Raw genomic sequence first — 18,202 nt, 5'->3', positions numbered from 1 at the left:
CTCCATGATGCATCAATGCCTTGTAACGACTAACGTAGATCGTAGTGGAATTCTAAAAAAAAAACAAGTAATCCTGGGTTAAAATTAGTATAAACTGAAACCGTTTGCTTATAAATTGGACATTTCACTGTTATATATTTCAACTGCCAAAAGGAAGTAAGTATATCATTGGATTCAACTACTGGTAGGAAGTGGTGAATGAATTGTCCAATAACAGTGATTCTGCCCATTAGGATCAAACTACAAGTGATGAAAATTAACAAACAATTTTTTGAGTTTTCCTCCTAGTGGGAAAACCTAGTTGGGTTTGGTTTAGGAAACAAACCCGGACCCAAGTCGAGTTTCTTTGGGTCGGCGACTTAGGTCGGTGGAATTAGGGTTAAGGAGGAGTCTATAATTACTACCTTAACCTAATTTAGATGTGTGTCTGAAGCACCAATGGGGAGAGCACAATTAGAAACGCACAAGAGAAGAAGGGAGAAAGAGGTTTGCCGAGAAGAGCGGTGGACGAGTATTTTCGGCACGCACAGTCTTCGTTGTTCGGAAAATCCAACGGTAAGATCTTCTCCGATTGAGCTTAAATTTGGCATAACTGTTCTTGACATATTCATCTAGTATTTGTACCGTGGGATCGTTGATTGGTGGCTGGAATTTTAGTGAATTTAGGGTAGACTGCAAATTTCTGGATTGTTTTGTTCTTTCTTGTGAGGGTTTCTCCGGGTTTCTTCGTGTTTGAGATTGATTCCTTGTTGGGGGTCTGAGTCTCGGGTGGACGTAGTTTGTAACTACTTTGCTTATTATAGTTGATTTGGTTGGACTACGAGTCCCATAATTTTTACTTCTCATATTGAAGAGGTTTTTCATGTTAAAATTCGTTGTCTTATTTACTTTCCGTTCTTTATTTATTGCTCCCACTATTCTTCTGTATTATCCTCGTAATTAACACAAAGGGGAAAAACTTTATATGTAGCCGAAGAACAAAAAAACAGCTACAATGACTACTCAGTCACGGGTTGGCGTACCCCCTCTTTCTCCCATCAAGTTAAACACCACACCTTTTCACTTTTAATTAGCTTCATGCATGCATTAAATTGGAGGTTTTCTCTTTGCTAGGTTTTGAAATTGGTGAGTTTAGGTATGTTAAATCAATATCTCTCCATATACGATGTTTTTTTATTCGAATTGTCCACTGTATACACCACTTCCACAGTTTTTCTCCTTAACTATGAAACTGTGATAGGAAATCATGACAAAGATGGTAAAATGACTTTTCAGCAGCAGGACTTGATCCATGGTATTCCAAAACTGGTGCACAGTATGAATAGAACATTCTCACATCTGTCTTTCTTACTTCCCATTTATAGGAAAACATAGTAGATATGAAATATTATCGGGTACAGAAGTTGTATATGGGTTTGAGTTCAATGCATTCGGAAGATCCATAAATTACAATAGGTTACATGAGAATGTTAAGTGGGTACTAGGGGATTATTTACGGATTTGAATACCTAGATGTTGTACGGTTTATGAAAATTGTACAAAATTATTTCCAACTGTCTTGTTAAAACCTTGCCAGAAAACTCCATTGACACAAAAATCACGGCTAATGAAAAACAATGTTGTAAGAGAATAGAAATCAGACCAGAAACAGAGCTCATTCTCATTTTGGTTTAATGACTTCAATCAGTGTAATTGGAGTGTCAACAGAAGACTACAAATAGTCCCAACGGTCTCTTGGTGTAATAGAAGTGTAATTTGATTCATGCCTTAACTATCTAATGTTTCTCTCTCTAACTTGTGGAATGTGCTCTGCAAGTTTGTTAGGAAATGTCAGAACTACAGAGCATATTCCTTTTCTCCTCAGCTATGCAATTGATCTATAAATGGCTGAGGAAACCCTTGTATCAATTTGCTCAATTCAATATCAAATTAAAACCCTAATAGTTCTTTTATGGTATCAGAGCCATCTCTCTTTTAAACCCTATTTTCATTTTTTTTTCTCCTTCTTATCTTCTTGTTTTCTTTGAAACCAAAAACCATTTTAATGGAAGAATCTCCCATACACAGCACTACTGCTGATTTTAGCAACAATGGAGGAAGTTACACAACTCCTCAAATATCAAACATCACAAATTATATCTCACACAAGTTAGATTCATCAAACTACCTCCTATGGAAGGATCAGTTCAAATCTATACTTCTATCTACTGATCTCATCTACTATGTAGATGGAACATTACCACAACCTCAAAAACATATTGAAATTGAGGGAGCTATAAAGCTCAATCCAGAGTATTTAGCCTGGAGAAAGGTAGACCACTTTGTAATGAGTTGCCTCAAAACGACTTTGTCACAGTCATCAGCTCAAGAAGTTCTCGGTCTACCCACTTCTGCTAGCATTTGGAAGGCTTTTGAAACTTTGTTTTTTCAAGAGTCATTTGCTAAGAAGACATTGCTGAAAAACCAGATTCAAAATATTAAGAAGGGTACTGACTCAGTAGTTGTATACCTTCAAAAGATTAAAAACATCAAAGATGCCTTATCATCTATCAATTATCGGGTTACAGATGAAGATTTAATTGATTACACCCTAAAAGGACTTGGAAAAGAGTTTAAATACTTGTCTGTTCTGATTAGTAATAGAGAAGTCCCCACCACCTATTCAGAAGTGAAAAGCAAGCTCCTCAACTATGAGCAACAAATTATTCAAGAAATTGCTGAGGAAAATGCTGCTTTATCTCTTCATTCCAATGCTGCGTATTATTCTCAAGTTAACCATGCTTCTAGTAGTCAAAACAAGGGTTTCAATCTGAAACCAAAAACATATGAGCAAAAACACTTTAATCAACAACAGTATGGGGTTTCTAAGGAGCATGAAGCATTTCAAGGTCAAAATCAAGAACAATCACGAGAAAGGTTGTGTCAAATATGCAAAAAGCCTGGACACACTGGAGATAGGTGCTTTTTTCGTTATAAGAAGCAACAGAGGAACACCCAACAATCCTATCAACAAAGAAGGCAGAAGGTCTATCATACAAATGCCCAACCTGACCTTTCTTATTATCACCAAAATCCCAACACTATAGCAAGCCAAGGGCAGGTGTATACTCAAACTTACCAACCACAAGCTTACCAACCAGTTCAGTCAAATTACTTTACACCTATGACTCCTAACTTCAATGAAGCTTTCACTGCTCTTCAAATCAATCCAAGTCAAGTTCATGAGCCACATCAGACAAATTGGCTAGGTGATTCAGGTGCTTCCACACATATTGTGTCTAATCCATCGGCGTTGCAGTTTTCTCAACCTTACAACGCCAATGTGATGGTTGGAGATGGGGGCCAAGCTGCTGTCACTCATCAAGGTATAACCACACTTTCTACACCTCATAAAACTTTCAAACTTACTCATGTTTTATGTGTACCTAGTATAAAAAGAAACCTCTTATCTATCTCTAGATTTACTAAGGATAACAACTGCTCTTTTGAATTTTTACCTTGGGGTTATTTGGTGAAGTCCCTCAAAACAGGTCATATTCTGCTTAAAGGGGAAGTCAAGGACAACCTCTATCCTATAACATCTGCTGGTGTCGACTTTGTTTCAGCTTTTAATGTTCTTCACACTCTACCTAATCTGTGGCATTCTCGGCTAGGACATCCCTCGGCAAGAATTCTCACACAACTCCAACAAAACAACCAAATCAAGCACTTCTCTGTCTCAAACTCAGTTTGCAACTCTTGTCAATTAGGCAAAAGCAAGAGATTGCCGTTTTCTTCAAGCAATAGGATTACTAGTAAACCCTTAGAGTTAGTCCACTGTGATGTGTGGGGACCTTCTCCTATCACTTCACATGAGGGATATAGGTACTATATAGTATTTGTTGATGATTTTTCTCGTTTTCATTGGCTTTATCCACTAAAATGTAAGTCTGAAAGTGTAACAGCTTTTATGCATTTCAAAAATATCAATGAAAATCTCCTTTCTTCTTCTATTAAGAGTTTTCAATGTGATGGTGCAAAAGAACTAACCATGGGTTCACTCAAAACTTTTCTTGAGCAAAATGGTATACAACTTAGGGTATCTTGTCCTCACACACCTCAACAAAATGGTCTAGCCGAGAGGAAGCATAGACACATCACGGATGTAGGTCTTACCTTGATGTTTCATGCCTCCATTCCAGCTGAATATTGGGTGGAAGCTTTTCTTACAGCAAGTTTCCTTATCAATAGACTTCCCACACCTATTCTAGATCATAATTCTCCCTACTATACCTTATTCCATAAGCAACCCAATTACAACCTGTTTAGAGTGTTCGGGTGTCTTTGTTATCCCTACTTAAGGGCCTACAGAGAACACAAACTTGCTCCTAAGTCTAGTGCTTGTGTCTTTATAGGGTATAGCTCTTCCCATCTTGGTTACTTGTGTCTTGATCTCTCATCTATGAGGACTTATATAAGTCGCCATGTCATCTTTGATGAACATGTCTTCCCTTTTGCTTCATTCAACCCCACTTCTTCTCTAAACTCAGCTCCATCCTCTATGACTTTTATCCCTCTTCCAACCTCCCTTCCTCTAGTTTCCCCACCCCCACCACCCTCCCACACCATTTCTTCCCCTCATTCTCCTCCTTCCCTTCCTCTTGTTTCTGATTCCTTATCGTCTTCGCCATCTCCCCCTTCTCCTCAAAGTCCTCAAAGTTCTCATTGTCCCCAAAGTCACCAAAACCCAACCCCAACCCCACCACCTCCACCTAGAACTAGACTTCAATCGGGTGTCGTGAAACCAAAGTCTTTTCCTGATTTTGTAACCTACCTCACCACACCTATTAGAGAACCCACCAATATCAAACAAGCCCTGAATAATCCAAACTGGAAAGCTGCCATGGATGATGAATTTTGTGCTCTCCATAAAAATAATACTTGGTCCTTAGTGCCGTATTCGCCTTCTTTGAACGTTTTGGGGTGTAAATGGGTGTTCAAATTGAAGCTGAAAGCTGATGGAACCATTGAACGATACAAGGCACGCTTGGTGGCCAAAGGGTTCCAACAGCAAGATGGGTTGGACTTCTTTGAAACTTTCAGTCCTGTGGTTAAAATTGCTACAATTCGAGTGGTACTCTCCCTTGCGATATCTTGTGGTTGGTCCCTAAGGCAATTAGATGTCTCTAATGCCTTCCTTCATGGTGATTTGCAAGAAACAGTTTATATGGAACAACCCCCTGGCTTAATTGACCCTCATAAGTATCATCATGTATGTCTTCTCCACAAATCATTATATGGCCTCAGACAAGCCCCAAGAGCATGGTTTGACAAGTTTGCTGGCTTCTTGCAACAATGTGGTTTCCTTCAAAGCAAGGCAGATACATCAATGTTTATCTTCAAGTCCAAGGCAGACATTATCATCCTTCTTTTATATGTTGATGATATAATACTTACAGGAAGTTGCTCCTTTATGGTTTCCCGCTTCCTTCTTACATTGAACTCTCATTTTGCAATGAAGGATCTTGGCCCACTACATTACTTTTTAGGTATAGAGGCAACAATATCAGATTCTCAAAGGTCAATCTCTCTCACTCAAAACAAGTACACTATGGACCTTCTCACAAAGACCAACATGCTGCATTCCAAGCCCATTGATACACCAGTAGCCTCTGGAAGTCGACTCTCAGCATATGACGGCGAACCATTTCCTGATGTCACTTTGTATCGAAGCACAGTTGGTGCTCTCCAGTACCTCACAATTACCCGACCAGACATCACTTATGGAGTGAATTACGTTTGTCAATTTATGCAAAAGCCTTCTTTATCTCATTGGAAAGCTGTCAAGCGTATCTTACGTTATCTAAAAGGTTCAATTGGTTTGGGAATTTCAATTGTAGCTGGTGACATTAGCAAGATCTCCTCCATTACAGCCTTTTCTGATGCAGATTGGGCTGGCTGCCCTGACTCACGAAGGTCAACTACTGGATTTTGCACCTTTCTTGGTCCTAATATCATCTCGTGGAACTCCAAAAAGCAACCAATAGTTGCTCGTTCCTCAGCTGAGGCTGAATATCGAGCAATGGCTCATGCTGTAACTGAACAACTTTGCCTTTCATACATATTGCGAGAAATTGGCCTTCCGATAACCAGATTTGATCTCTTTTCCGACAGTATAAGTGCACAATGTTTGGCTCGAAATCCTATTCTCCATAAGAGGTCAAAGCACATCGAGATTGATCTCCATTTTCTTCGCGAGCTTGTTGCTGCAGGATGTCTTCTTCTTCATTATGTGCCTTCTCAAAATCAATTGGCCGATATCCTCACAAAGGGGTTAAGTGCTCCTACATTTCTCTCCTTGCGTAGCAAACTTATGTCGTCAGGCCGCCATTAGTTTGACGGGGGGTGTAAGAGAATAGAAATCAGACCAGAAACAGAGCTCATTCTCATTTTGGTTTAATGACTTCAATCAGTGTAATTGGAGTGTCAACAGAAGACTACAAATAGTCCCAACGGTCTCTTGGTGTAATAGAAGTGTAATTTGATTCATGCCTTAACTATCTAATGTTTCTCTCTCTAACTTGTGGAATGTGCTCTGCAAGTTTGTTAGGAAATGTCAGAACTACAGAGCATATTCCTTTTCTCCTCAGCTATGCAATTGATCTATAAATGGCTGAGGAAACCCTTGTATCAATTTGCTCAATTCAATATCAAATTAAAACCCTAATAGTTCTTTTAAATGTAGATCACGTATAACGGGATGACGTAGGTAGCACATCAATGTCTAGATGTGGTATTCCCTCTCACTGCATTATAAGTCAAGCTAATCAATCAAACAAACCTCATTTGTGGTCATTCAAGGTTCTTTGAAAGTCTCTTGTGGATGATCTGGCTAACCTGGTTCAAATGCTTAATGTAACAAGTCAATTCTAATTGAATAGTAACAACTAGTTAACCATTTTCAAAGAAGAACTCATAACTTCTCAATACGACCACAAAAGAGAAAGACTCACAATTCCTGTTTTTGGATTTAAAGATCGTAATATTGTGTACTGAAGTCTTGTTTCAACAATTAAATTGAACACACTGCTGCTTTAATACTCGTAGAGGTACCCCGAGGAGAATATCAAAAGATAAACTTAAAACAGTCAGAATTTAGAATACAAACTCTAGATTTAATCCACTTTTAGCTCTGATTGAATTTTTTTTAGGTGGGAGTGGAATATCAAAGAAGATCAAGAAGAAATTTTTCCTTTTCTCAACCAACCCATACAATAAGCAAGAGATACAATCTAATGACAAACTTTATTTGTATTTGTCATTGTAATATACTCATCCATTACCCGAAATACTCTTAAGAAGTTTATAAAATTTTGGCAAACAAAATAAACTAAAAGAAGTAGAAGCAATAGTCGTGGCACTATATCTCTAACGTTATTGTAAATTTCAAAAACAAATTAGTCAACGTATTTGTAGAAGCAAAACAAAATAAACTAAAATGCAGTTATGAAGCTACAAATTCATCATGAACATATGGCAAAGTAGCGAAGAACCTCTTAGAGTTTTTCGATTTCAATTTTTTTCCTTTGAGAACAATGAAATCAAGACTCTGGATGTTAAGATGCTAGCAGCAAGAAAACTTGATGACCGGGAAGTCCAAGTTAGACATAAAACAAATATTCTGAAATCAAAGCAATTCAGCCAGCAATCTGGAAAAAAAAATAGTGATATTCTTGTTTTGTACTAGAAGCTATATCAGGAAAGATAGTCATCAATTAATCAGAAGTAACACTACAAATTATCGACTTACTCGCCATAGGTATGAAAGATGCGACTCAAAATTGATCTTTAAGAACCGAACTAGCCAGATAGATGGATTGGACGAGAGACTTTCGAGATAAGTTCTATTAGCTATGAAGATCAGAGAAGAGTGCAAAGGAAAACCAGAAACCTGGGTGCTGTTAGATCTGCATCCTGAATCCAAATCATCAAACAAATTGCATCACCTACAAAAACCAATAAAAAAGTTGAAAGCACTTGATGAAAGAAAAAGAGAAGGAACGCAGATGAGGCCTCTTAACTTTTCGCGTATCCTGTGTCTTTCGATTAATAAGCTTATGGATGCATAACCATAAACACAAAAAAAATTTGGAAGTATTACAAAATGATTCAAAGATGTCCGTTAGTTGCTTAGGACGAGCAATTTGGCCTCTATTGTCTTTGCCGATAACCAATGGGAGAGCATTGATCAATGAATTTTGCTAGATCTTAACCATCTTCAGTTCATGCTGCTAGTTTGGTGCTAGGAAACTTAAAAAGTACATGGAAGAGCTCGACTTATAATTATTGCTTGAGTCCAATTCCTGGAGTAGCAGAAAATTTTAGATTTTTGAGCTGCTCCACAGAGAGCAAATTTACAAGCAAGGAAATAACGCCATCGCTAGGGGAAAATTCTCTTTCACGCATCTTCTGAAGCATTTGCATTGCCTCATCAACCTTACGCTTTTTAAGCAAACAAAAAATGATGGTATTATAAGTGATGCAATCGGGTAAGCAACCCTTCCCTTCCATTTCACTGATCAATTTGTAAGCCTCGGACAACCTCCCGTTCTTGCAATGGCAATTAACCATTGTAGTATATGTTACAACGTCAGGCACTAATCCTTTGTTTGAAATTTTATCAAATAATTTTTCCGCATTTTCATATTTTTCCGCCTTGACCAATCCATCAATTAGAGTACTATAAATTTCAATACTACCTTTAAAGCCACTACCCTCCATTAACTGAAATACCTCCATTGCCGTATCAATATCTTGGTTCTTACAAAGGCCATTAAACAATGAGCCAATTGTAACTAGATCAGGAGTTAGCCCACGCGTTTGCATCTCAATAAACAACTTCTTTGCAGTTCCAAGTCTTCCACCTTTGCCATGTCCAGCTATTAGTATATTGTATGTGTACTCAGTGGGTTTACATCCCTTCCTTTTCATTTTTTCTAAAAGTTGCATAGCTTCGTCAAACCTGCAACTTTTACAGTAACCATTTATCAAAGTACTGTACGTGACAACATTGGGTTCCAATCCTGTATTTACCATTGACTCAAACATTTTCACTGCCTCCTCCAGTTGACCTGTCAAACAGAACCCATTAATCATCGCGTTGTATGTAAGTAAATCAGGTTGTGCTCCCAATTTATCCATTAATTGAAATAACTCCCTAGCATCTTTCATCATCCCTTCTTTACAAATGGAATCTACTATGATATTGAACGTCACTAAGTTGGGTGAAATCCCATGTTTCACCATTTGATCGAAAAATGTTCTTGTTTTCTTCCACTGTCCACATAGGCAAAATCCATGAATTAGAGAATTGTAAGTGACTACCTCGGCCATAATTCCTTGACTATGCATTTGGTCAAAGAGACTAACTGCTTCACTTAACTGTCCACATTGGCAAAAACCATGGATTAGTGAATTATAAGTCACCACATTCGCTGTAATTCCCCGACTATGCATCTGGTCAAAGAGACTAACTGCTTCACTTAACTGTCCACATTGGCAAAAACCATGGATTAGTGAATTATAAGATATCACATCCGCTATAATTCCACGACTAGACATTTCTTCAAAGAGACTAACTGCTTCAGTTAACTGTCCACATTGACAAAGACCATGGATTAGTGAACTATAAGTCACAACGTCCTTTGTAATTCCTCGACTATGCATCTGGTAAAATAGACTAACTGCCTCATTGAATTGGCTTAATTTGCAAAGAGCATCTATTATCACACTGTATGTAACAACATTAGGAGACAAATTCCATATTTTTACCATCTTGGTTTGGAATTCGATAGCAAGACCCACTTCACCAATTCTACAAAGGCCAGTTATAAGAGTTCCACATGAAACAATATTGGGTTGAATCCCAGAGTCAGTCATTTTATCAAACACTTGAAGGGCAGCATCAATCTTTTTCTGCAGACACAGCCCTTTGATAAGTGTATTGTAAGTGATCAAATCAGGCTCATAACCACTCTTTAGACATTTCCCCATAACACAGAATGCATAGTTAACTTGCCCTAATTGACAGCAACAGTTAATCAAAATATTAAATGTGAACAAATCAATTTGGATTCCAACCGAAATCATCTTTTTATAGAGGGTAAACACATCTGAGTAGGATCTAGTTTTGGTAACTGAACTCAGTAGTTGATTGAAGGTAGAGGTAGAAGGAATTGGTTTAATGGAAACCAATTTATCAAAGTAAAATAGGGCATTATGAAGATTCTTAATATTCCCAGATTGATCTATTACATAACTTGCAAATTGGGTAGGAATTGCTTTAGCTTTAGCTGAAGAAGAATGAAAATAACTTGACAAAATCTTGCCTGGTTTTGAAGAATTATTGAAGGAAGAAACTATAGCAGCTAGTCTTTTGGAGAGGACTTCCATTTTCTTCTTACCAAAGAAACTGAAACTGTTCACATTTGGCCCATTTTTACCAAATTTGTCTAAAATTCATCATTTGACCCCTTTTTATTGTAAATTTCATCTTAAATCTGTTCCCCTTTTATCACTTAAAAAAGTGGTGAGAGCCAAGTGTAAAAAGTTAGGGTGAATAAGTTTTTTTTTTTTTTTTTGTTGAAATAGTGAATAAGTTGTTATTTCTAACTTATAAGTAGTGCATCTTACTATTTTTTTTTTTTTGTTGAAAAGTAGTGCATCTTACTAAGTCATAGTAATGTAGTGGTTGATCTAAGTCTGACACTAATCTAGCATTTGAGTTAGTCTTTATGTTTGTTAAGAGTCATTGTTATTGTGAATTTTTAAGAGATAATTATGCACTAATAAAAATGGTATAATTTAGGGGTGTCAATGGGGCCGTTCGTGTTCGACAGTCTCACCACCAAAGCCTATTAAAAATTACGATTTCGGTTCCATAATATAAGGATTTGAACCAAAACCTATAAATGCGGATATTCGTTGGGTATCATGTGCTTAATGGTTTCTTTTTAAGACTTGTTATTTCATCATTTTTACTATTGATTAGGAGATGATACTTCATTTAAGATTCTAATTATTTTTATTAGATGAAGAAATTATAAGAATTATTAGATGTTTGAAGTTGCTATTAAATATATTTTGATTATCAATTAAGAACATTATACTGAGTGAGAAATTCAGATGACGTCATTCGTATATGATTAACATTAACATAGAATAAGTAGTTCATACCTTAAAACTTGCAAAATTATCAATCAGTCACCTATAAAGGCAGTTATCAGGTACCCATCGGGTCACTATCCGGTATACCCAATTAGTATTGAAATTTTCTTCGACCACCATTTTTTCTTCCTCTCCTCTTCTCTCTTACTCTCTGTCTATCTACTTCTCACACACAGTATATCTTTTTCTGTCTCCTCCGTCTCCAAATTTCAAGACAAATGCTTCCTGGCCGACCATCCATAAACCTTTCGTGGTCGGCCCTTCCATGAAATGCTTCGTGGGAAGAACAGTGGGAAGCACGACCACGAGATGCAAAGCAAACATCTCGTGGTCGGTCGACCACAAAGCATTTCGTGGAAGGGTCAGTCACTAAGTCCGCAACCTCGACGAAACCCTCCTCGAGAGAGAGAGAGAGAGAGAGAGAGAGAGAGAGAGAGAGAGAGAGAGAGAGAGAGAGAGAGAGAGAGAGAATGATGGTGGTGTTGATCGGAGATGGTGGTCGAAAAAGGAGATTTGACAGAGATATTTGAAAGAAAAAAAAATAAAGGTTGCCGTAATGGCAGTTTGCCGACAAACTTTACCGAAATGGAGAATAAATGGTCATCAAAATTTTATTTCTCACCACAACTAGAAAATATGTTGGTAAGCTGAAGTTAACCCATTTTTGCCAAATCACTCACCTAAAGTAATCCTGGTTTAAAATTAGTATAAACTGAAAACGTTTACTTATTGCCTTATTGATTGGATATTTCACTATTATATACCCTCTCCGTCCCATTTTGTTTGGGTCTTATTCCTTTAAAGGAAGTCTCAAAATGTTTGTCTACTTACTTTAAATAGGACTCATTTATTATTAATTTTATTGTCATTTTCCAATCTACCCTTACTTTTAATAAGGTTCCACACTCAATATAGTCTTTTCTCAAAAGTTCTATTGAGAGGAAATGATTTTGTTGATAGTTTTCAGCAAACGAAGAACCAAAAGTAACAATATAAACTATTTTTTTTCTACTTGGTGTATATTCATTTCATTCTGCATTTTATGGTTTAGTTTTCACTATTTTGATATACAATTTGTAACATTAGTTCTAAGCAACCATCTTATTTTCTTGTTCAGTTTTCAATTACTAAGCAAATGGTTGGGATAATCTCACATTGTTCGTGGTAGAGACAGTCAGATCGGAAGCTCTCACGCCTTAAACCAGCTTTTTAGGTAAGCCCAAAACCACCCCAACACTGGCATCAAAATAGAGGACGCAAAAAATTTCGACCTAATAGTCTATTGAAGTCAAAACCAATGTGTGAAAGGAATGATTGTTGAGATACCACTATTAAAGTAAGCCCAAGACTACCCCAACCAAACAACCGGATTATGCAGGAATTTTAGCGAAAAAACCGTAAAGATGTCTCAAGTTAATCTAACATATCGACAAAAATATATTTATGAAACAACTAATGACCCAACAAATTAAGTTCCAAAAGTCAAGCAACTCAGGTATTCAAATCATTGCAGAATACAAAAAACAACACCAATTTCACATGAATCTCATCCAAGGTAAACTAGAATCTATAACTTTTCATCTCCCTCGCTGCAAAATAAACTAATCAGGTGTAATTATAGCTCCATTCTGATAATTTTGTTTAACAACGAACTAAAATTTTTGATAAATATATGTTATAGAGAAAACTGGTCCAAACCTGAAAGTTGTCTGATATTTGATTTCAACCTATATCTTAACAAGTATAACTAGAGATGATTCTCATCGAAGAATTTATCACCTTGGATCCTAGTGACTGCCAGAAACACTCGAAAACGAGCCTCTCTCAGGTGCTTTCTTCTTGAAATATGAGTCAGGCGCCAACCTGAAACAAATAAACAACTTAAACTAATAAGGTAGCTCCTAAGCAACCACAACTTCAAGTCCACGCTTGGCTGACATGTTTACATTCAGATATTCTTCCCTCAGAGATTTAAACATCAATCATTTTTACTAAAATCACATGAACTTGCTTCAAGTAACTGAAGAAATTAACACTAGTGCATGAATTGTAAAACTTTTTACTAGACTAGTAGTACTTCCATAACATAGAGCAACAAAACCGGAGACTAATATATGATCGAGTAGAGAGGATGTTGACTTACCAATCATTCTTTAATTCAATTAATGTAGTCAACCTCGAGAATCTGTTTCAAGTCGCAACAGAAAAGTTCAGTGGAACCGCCCAACATTTTCTATGTCACATTCATGTGAAATATTTGTTATTCCATTACGAACACTACACCAAAAGAATGACACGGCATGATATATTAGGAACTATGTAGAGGATAACTGAAAAACATAGACCATGTCGAAAAGCAAAGATTACCAGAAAGATATCTTCTTGAATACTGATCGCTAACCAATACATATTTGAATCGATCAGACATGATATATTAGAATCTTCAAAGATCACTTATGCCTTAATAATCCATATTCTTGATATGAGTCCATATCACTTACAACATGTAACCTATGTAACACTGCCACGGTTATATTTGCCAATATCAACACTAAGCACTACACTACAAGAGAAGGCTACGACAGAGACAGAGACCTACCTGTTGTATACATAGAGGTTATTGTGTTACTCAGAGTAAAGAAACAACACAAAATTAGTAAGATGGTGTACACAATGATGCTACAGGAGTACACATCTATTACTGGAATAGCACGAGGCACAGGTTACAGACATTTAGAAACAGGAAGAGAGGATAAGATAATAGAAACTGAACCCTACTCAGGCATACGTAGACAAGCTACTAGTCTTCATAAGAAAACCGAAACAATAAGAACGTTAATACGGACTCACCGGGGGACATTCTTGTATCACAATTATTACTTCCAACTGAAGTGTATAATGTTTTGTAGCCAAGGTTTGTTACTTGAAAGAAACATAAGATATGAAAACAGCTACAACGATTACTCGTCATATCCATCACGGGTTGGTGTACCCCCTCTTTCACCCATCAAGTTAAACACCACCACTTTTCACTTTTATTTAGCTTCATGCATTAAATGGAGGTTTCCTCTTTGTTAGTGATAGAGATGAATGGCAGCAACTGTTTAAGGCATATGGAGGCATATGGGAGACGCCAAAAGAAGGATTGCCAGACCCAAATTCTGATTTGGCGTGTCTTGCATGAATGGCCCACTTAGAACCTCTAATAATGCGGGCCTGATCCACATGTCTTTGTGGAGATTCTACTAGTTTCTAAGTATTAGGATGGTTAAGTGTCTTTAATGTCTTTTAGTGTCTCTTTAATGTCATCTAGTGTCTCTTTAATGTCTTTTATGTCCTAGGAGTTTAGAAGTATGGGATATTAAGGGTCAGTTTTAGGCTATATATAAGGGTTGTATTCTGCTGTTTGAGGACAGACAGAGAGTATTCCAGCAGCTACTTAAGCTTTATGTGTTTGTGTGATGCAAATACCCCAAAGGTATGATGCCTAAGGGCTCTAGGAGTGATTCCTAGTTGTACTAGTGGGATGCTAGTGTCTATCTATAATATAATCAAGTTATTTTATTCTTCAATTCCATTTTCCCATTTCTGTCCTACATCAGTTTGGTATCAGAGCGAGGTTACATAATGGCAACTAGATCCGGACTTAGGAGAAGATTAACTGAGAATGAACGAGACAATATCATTTTTGAAATTGCAGAACGACTCAAAGACGTGCAAACCAGACTAGCTAAGATGGAAACTCGAACACACCATCTTGCTAAACATCCTGAAACTGCAAAAGGAGATGAGCAAGCCGGAAATAATGAAGAGAAAGCTCTAGAAAATGAAACTTTATTTGATTATGGAATCTATGAGTATAATGACCTAGAGGAGGAAGAAAATAGTTCCCATGTATCTGTTGTTGGACTCGTTACCACATCTCTAATAGTGGAAAACGAAGAAACTAAAGACATTGTTGATCATCAAAGTGTTTCTATCGAGGTGGATTCCCATCAAGGATATTGGATTAATTGGAAGGGGCACCCACTTACTGACTATACGAGGATTAGATATGATGAGTTCGAAGTACTTGACGAAGGCCTTTGTGCATTTAACTCGCCAGAGTCGAGCTTTCTCAAACCCGGGAGAATTGATAGAGATGATGAGTCCAAAGTACTTGACCAGGACCTTCATGAGAAATTTTATGCATTTAACTCGTCGGGGTCGAGTTTTCTCAAGCCCGGGAGAATTGATAGAGATGAATGGCAGCAACTGTTTAAGGCATATGGGAGACGTCAAAAGAAGGATTGCCAGACCCAAATTCTGAATTGGCGTGTCTTGCATGAATGGCCCACTTAGAACCTTGAATAATGCGGGCCTGATCCACATGTCTTTGTGGAGATTCTACTAGTTTCTCAGTATTAGGATGGTTAAGTGTCTTTAATGTCTTTTAGTGTCTCTTTAATGTCTTTAATGTCATGTAGTGTCTCTTTAATGTCTTTTATGTCCTAGGAGCAAGGAACGAAACTTCGGTTTCGGTGGAAATTTCGGGCGACCCAAAAGTGGAAACGTTTCGTGGAAATGTTTCGGTCTGTGTGGAAGTTTTACAAAACCACAAAAATGATAGAAATATATTAGAATTGTATATACTAATATATTTTATCTATATTTTATCCATCATGAAGCCTAAAGAAAACATTGTTATAATTATAGTATTATTATGGTTGAAAATAGTTGATATGAGGGGCAAAAAGATAAAAAAAAAAGTAACGAATTTGTAACAAAATCAGTAGGTTTGAGGTGTAAATTGCAATCACATAGTTAGGTCAGGGTCAAATGGAAAATCTATAACATTAAAAGACTTGAAGGAAAAATAACTAAAAAGGAAAGCTGTAAAGGCGCCCTCCGTAAGTGTCAAAGGCGCCTGACTTGTGCCTTTCACAATTACGGGGCGCCCTTAAAACTTCCCTAATAGATTAGGGTTTGAAGAACAGAATTCCTTTTTCATCGTCTTCTTCCTCTGGCTGCCACTTTCTCTCTCTAGGGTTTCATATGAAGAAACAAATTATGAGTTGATTTTCGAAGAAGAAACAAAGTATGAGTTGATTCCGACTAGGGTTTCGACTGTTTCGAAGATTTCGACCGAAATCTAACACGAAAATCGTGTATGTGTGTTTTTACTTCGGTTGGTTGAAAAACCGAAATATTTCGGTCATGTCGACCGAAATTTTTCGAAATTTCATTCCTTGCCTAGGAGTTTAGAAGTTTAAAAGTTTAGAGGTATGGGATATTAAGGGTCAGTTTTAGGCTATATATAAGGGTTGTATTCTGCTGTTTGAGGACAGACAGAGAGTATTCCAGCAGCTACTTAAGCTTTATGTGTTTGTGTGATGCAAATACCCCAAAGGTATGATGCCTAAGGGCTCTAGGAGTGATTCCTAGTTGTACTAGTGGGATGCTAGTGTCTATCTATAATATAATCAAGTTATTTTATTCTTCAATTCCATTTTCCCATTTCTGTCCTACATCAGTTAGGTTATGAAATTGGTGAGTTTAGGAATGTTAAATCAATACCTCTTTCCATTGATGCTGTTTTCTTATTCGAATTGTCGAATGTATACCATTTTCGAAATGCCGAAGCTATCAGCAGCAGGACTTGATGATGGTGAAGATCCATGGTATTAGCAATTGCTGAACCCATATTAGTGACCCGCTATTCCAAAACTGGTGCACGGTATGAATAGAACATTCTCCTATCTGTCTGCCTTACAACCACAAAAGACAAAGACTCACCGTTCCTGTTTTTGGATTTAAAGACTGTAATATTGTGTACTGAAGTCTTGTATCCACAACAAATTTGCTAAAATGTTTATATATAAACTTTGATAGGGAAACATGATAAAGATGGTGAATGACTTTTTAGAGTTTTTCGCACAATATCTCTAACGTTATTGTAAATTTCAAAAACTAATTAGTCAATGTATTTGTGGAGCAAAACAAAATAAACTAAAATGCAATTTAGTATTGTGACAAGGTCCGTAGTTATGAAGCCACAAATTCATCAAGAACATAGGGCAAAGTAGCGAAGGACCTCTTAGAGTTTTTCGATTTAATTTTTCCTTTGAGAACAACGAAATCAAGACTCTGGACGTAAAGATGCTAGCAGCAAGAAAACTTGATGAACAGGAAGTCCAAGTTAGATGTAAAACAAATATTCTGAAATCAAAGCAATTCAGCCAGCAAATCTGGAAAAAAAATTAGTGATATTCTTGTTGTTGTATACTATAATACTAGAAGGTATATCGAGAAATAAAGTCATCAATTTTTTTTTGAAACTTAGAATGAATATATTAGAAGAAGAAAACTATGTACAACGGAGTAGGATTCTTAGGATAGCGTCTCACAGCATCCAAGTCTCCCACTGAATAACTACATCAAGATAAGATACATTTTTTAATTTATCCTATTCTCCTAATCCAAGCGAAGATGGTTCCTTTAACATCTTCGATATCGACTGATGAATTGATGTTTATCAGTCGATATCGACTTATTCGCCATATTCGCCATAGGTATAAAAGAAAGTCATCAATCAATCAAAAAGTAAGACACAAACACTACAAATTATCGACTTATTCGCCATAGGTATAAAAGATGCGAGTCAAAATTAATCTTCAAGAACCGACCTAGCCAGTTAGGTGGATAGGACGAGAGACTTTTGAAAACTATTTATATGAAAATAGAGTGACAAGACAAAATGGTCCTATCCAGATTCTGCAGGACTTGATCTGTTCTTTTACAAAGAGATAGATTCTCCTAGCTATTAAGATCAGAGAAGAGTGGAAAGGAAAAGAAGAAACCTGTTGCTAGATCTGCATCAGAATCCAAATCATCGAACAAAAGCACTTGATGAAAGAAAAAGAGAGGGAACTCAGATGAGGCCTCGTAGCTTTTCTTGGTCACCTGTGTCATTCGATTAATAAACGTACAGATGCAAAACCGTAAACACAAACATAAC

General features: G+C 36.9%; 1 protein-coding gene across 1 annotated transcript; it reads right to left on the bottom strand.

The window, feature by feature from the left end:
- Window positions 1–7,521: 7,521 nt before the first annotated feature.
- On the bottom strand, window positions 7,522–10,602 carry LOC147558794 (uncharacterized). Its single transcript, XM_086660465.1, has 2 exons — window positions 8,141–10,602; window positions 7,522–7,985 (listed from the first exon to the last, which is right to left on the bottom strand). Exon 1 carries the CDS (start codon window positions 10,429–10,431, stop codon window positions 8,323–8,325), a length of 2,109 nt encoding a protein of 702 aa, XP_086516591.1. The 5' UTR covers window positions 10,432–10,602; the 3' UTR covers window positions 7,522–7,985; window positions 8,141–8,322.
- Between the last annotated feature and the right edge of the window lie 7,600 nt (window positions 10,603–18,202).

Source organism: Eschscholzia californica, unplaced genomic scaffold, assembly GCF_041429995.1.
Source record: "Eschscholzia californica isolate CP2 unplaced genomic scaffold, dmEscCali1.0.p SCAF_2, whole genome shotgun sequence".
NCBI lineage: Eukaryota > Viridiplantae > Streptophyta > Magnoliopsida > Ranunculales > Papaveraceae > Eschscholzia > Eschscholzia californica.
Note: the sequence above shows the minus strand (reverse complement) of the source record. Positions and strands in the feature narration are given on the sequence as shown.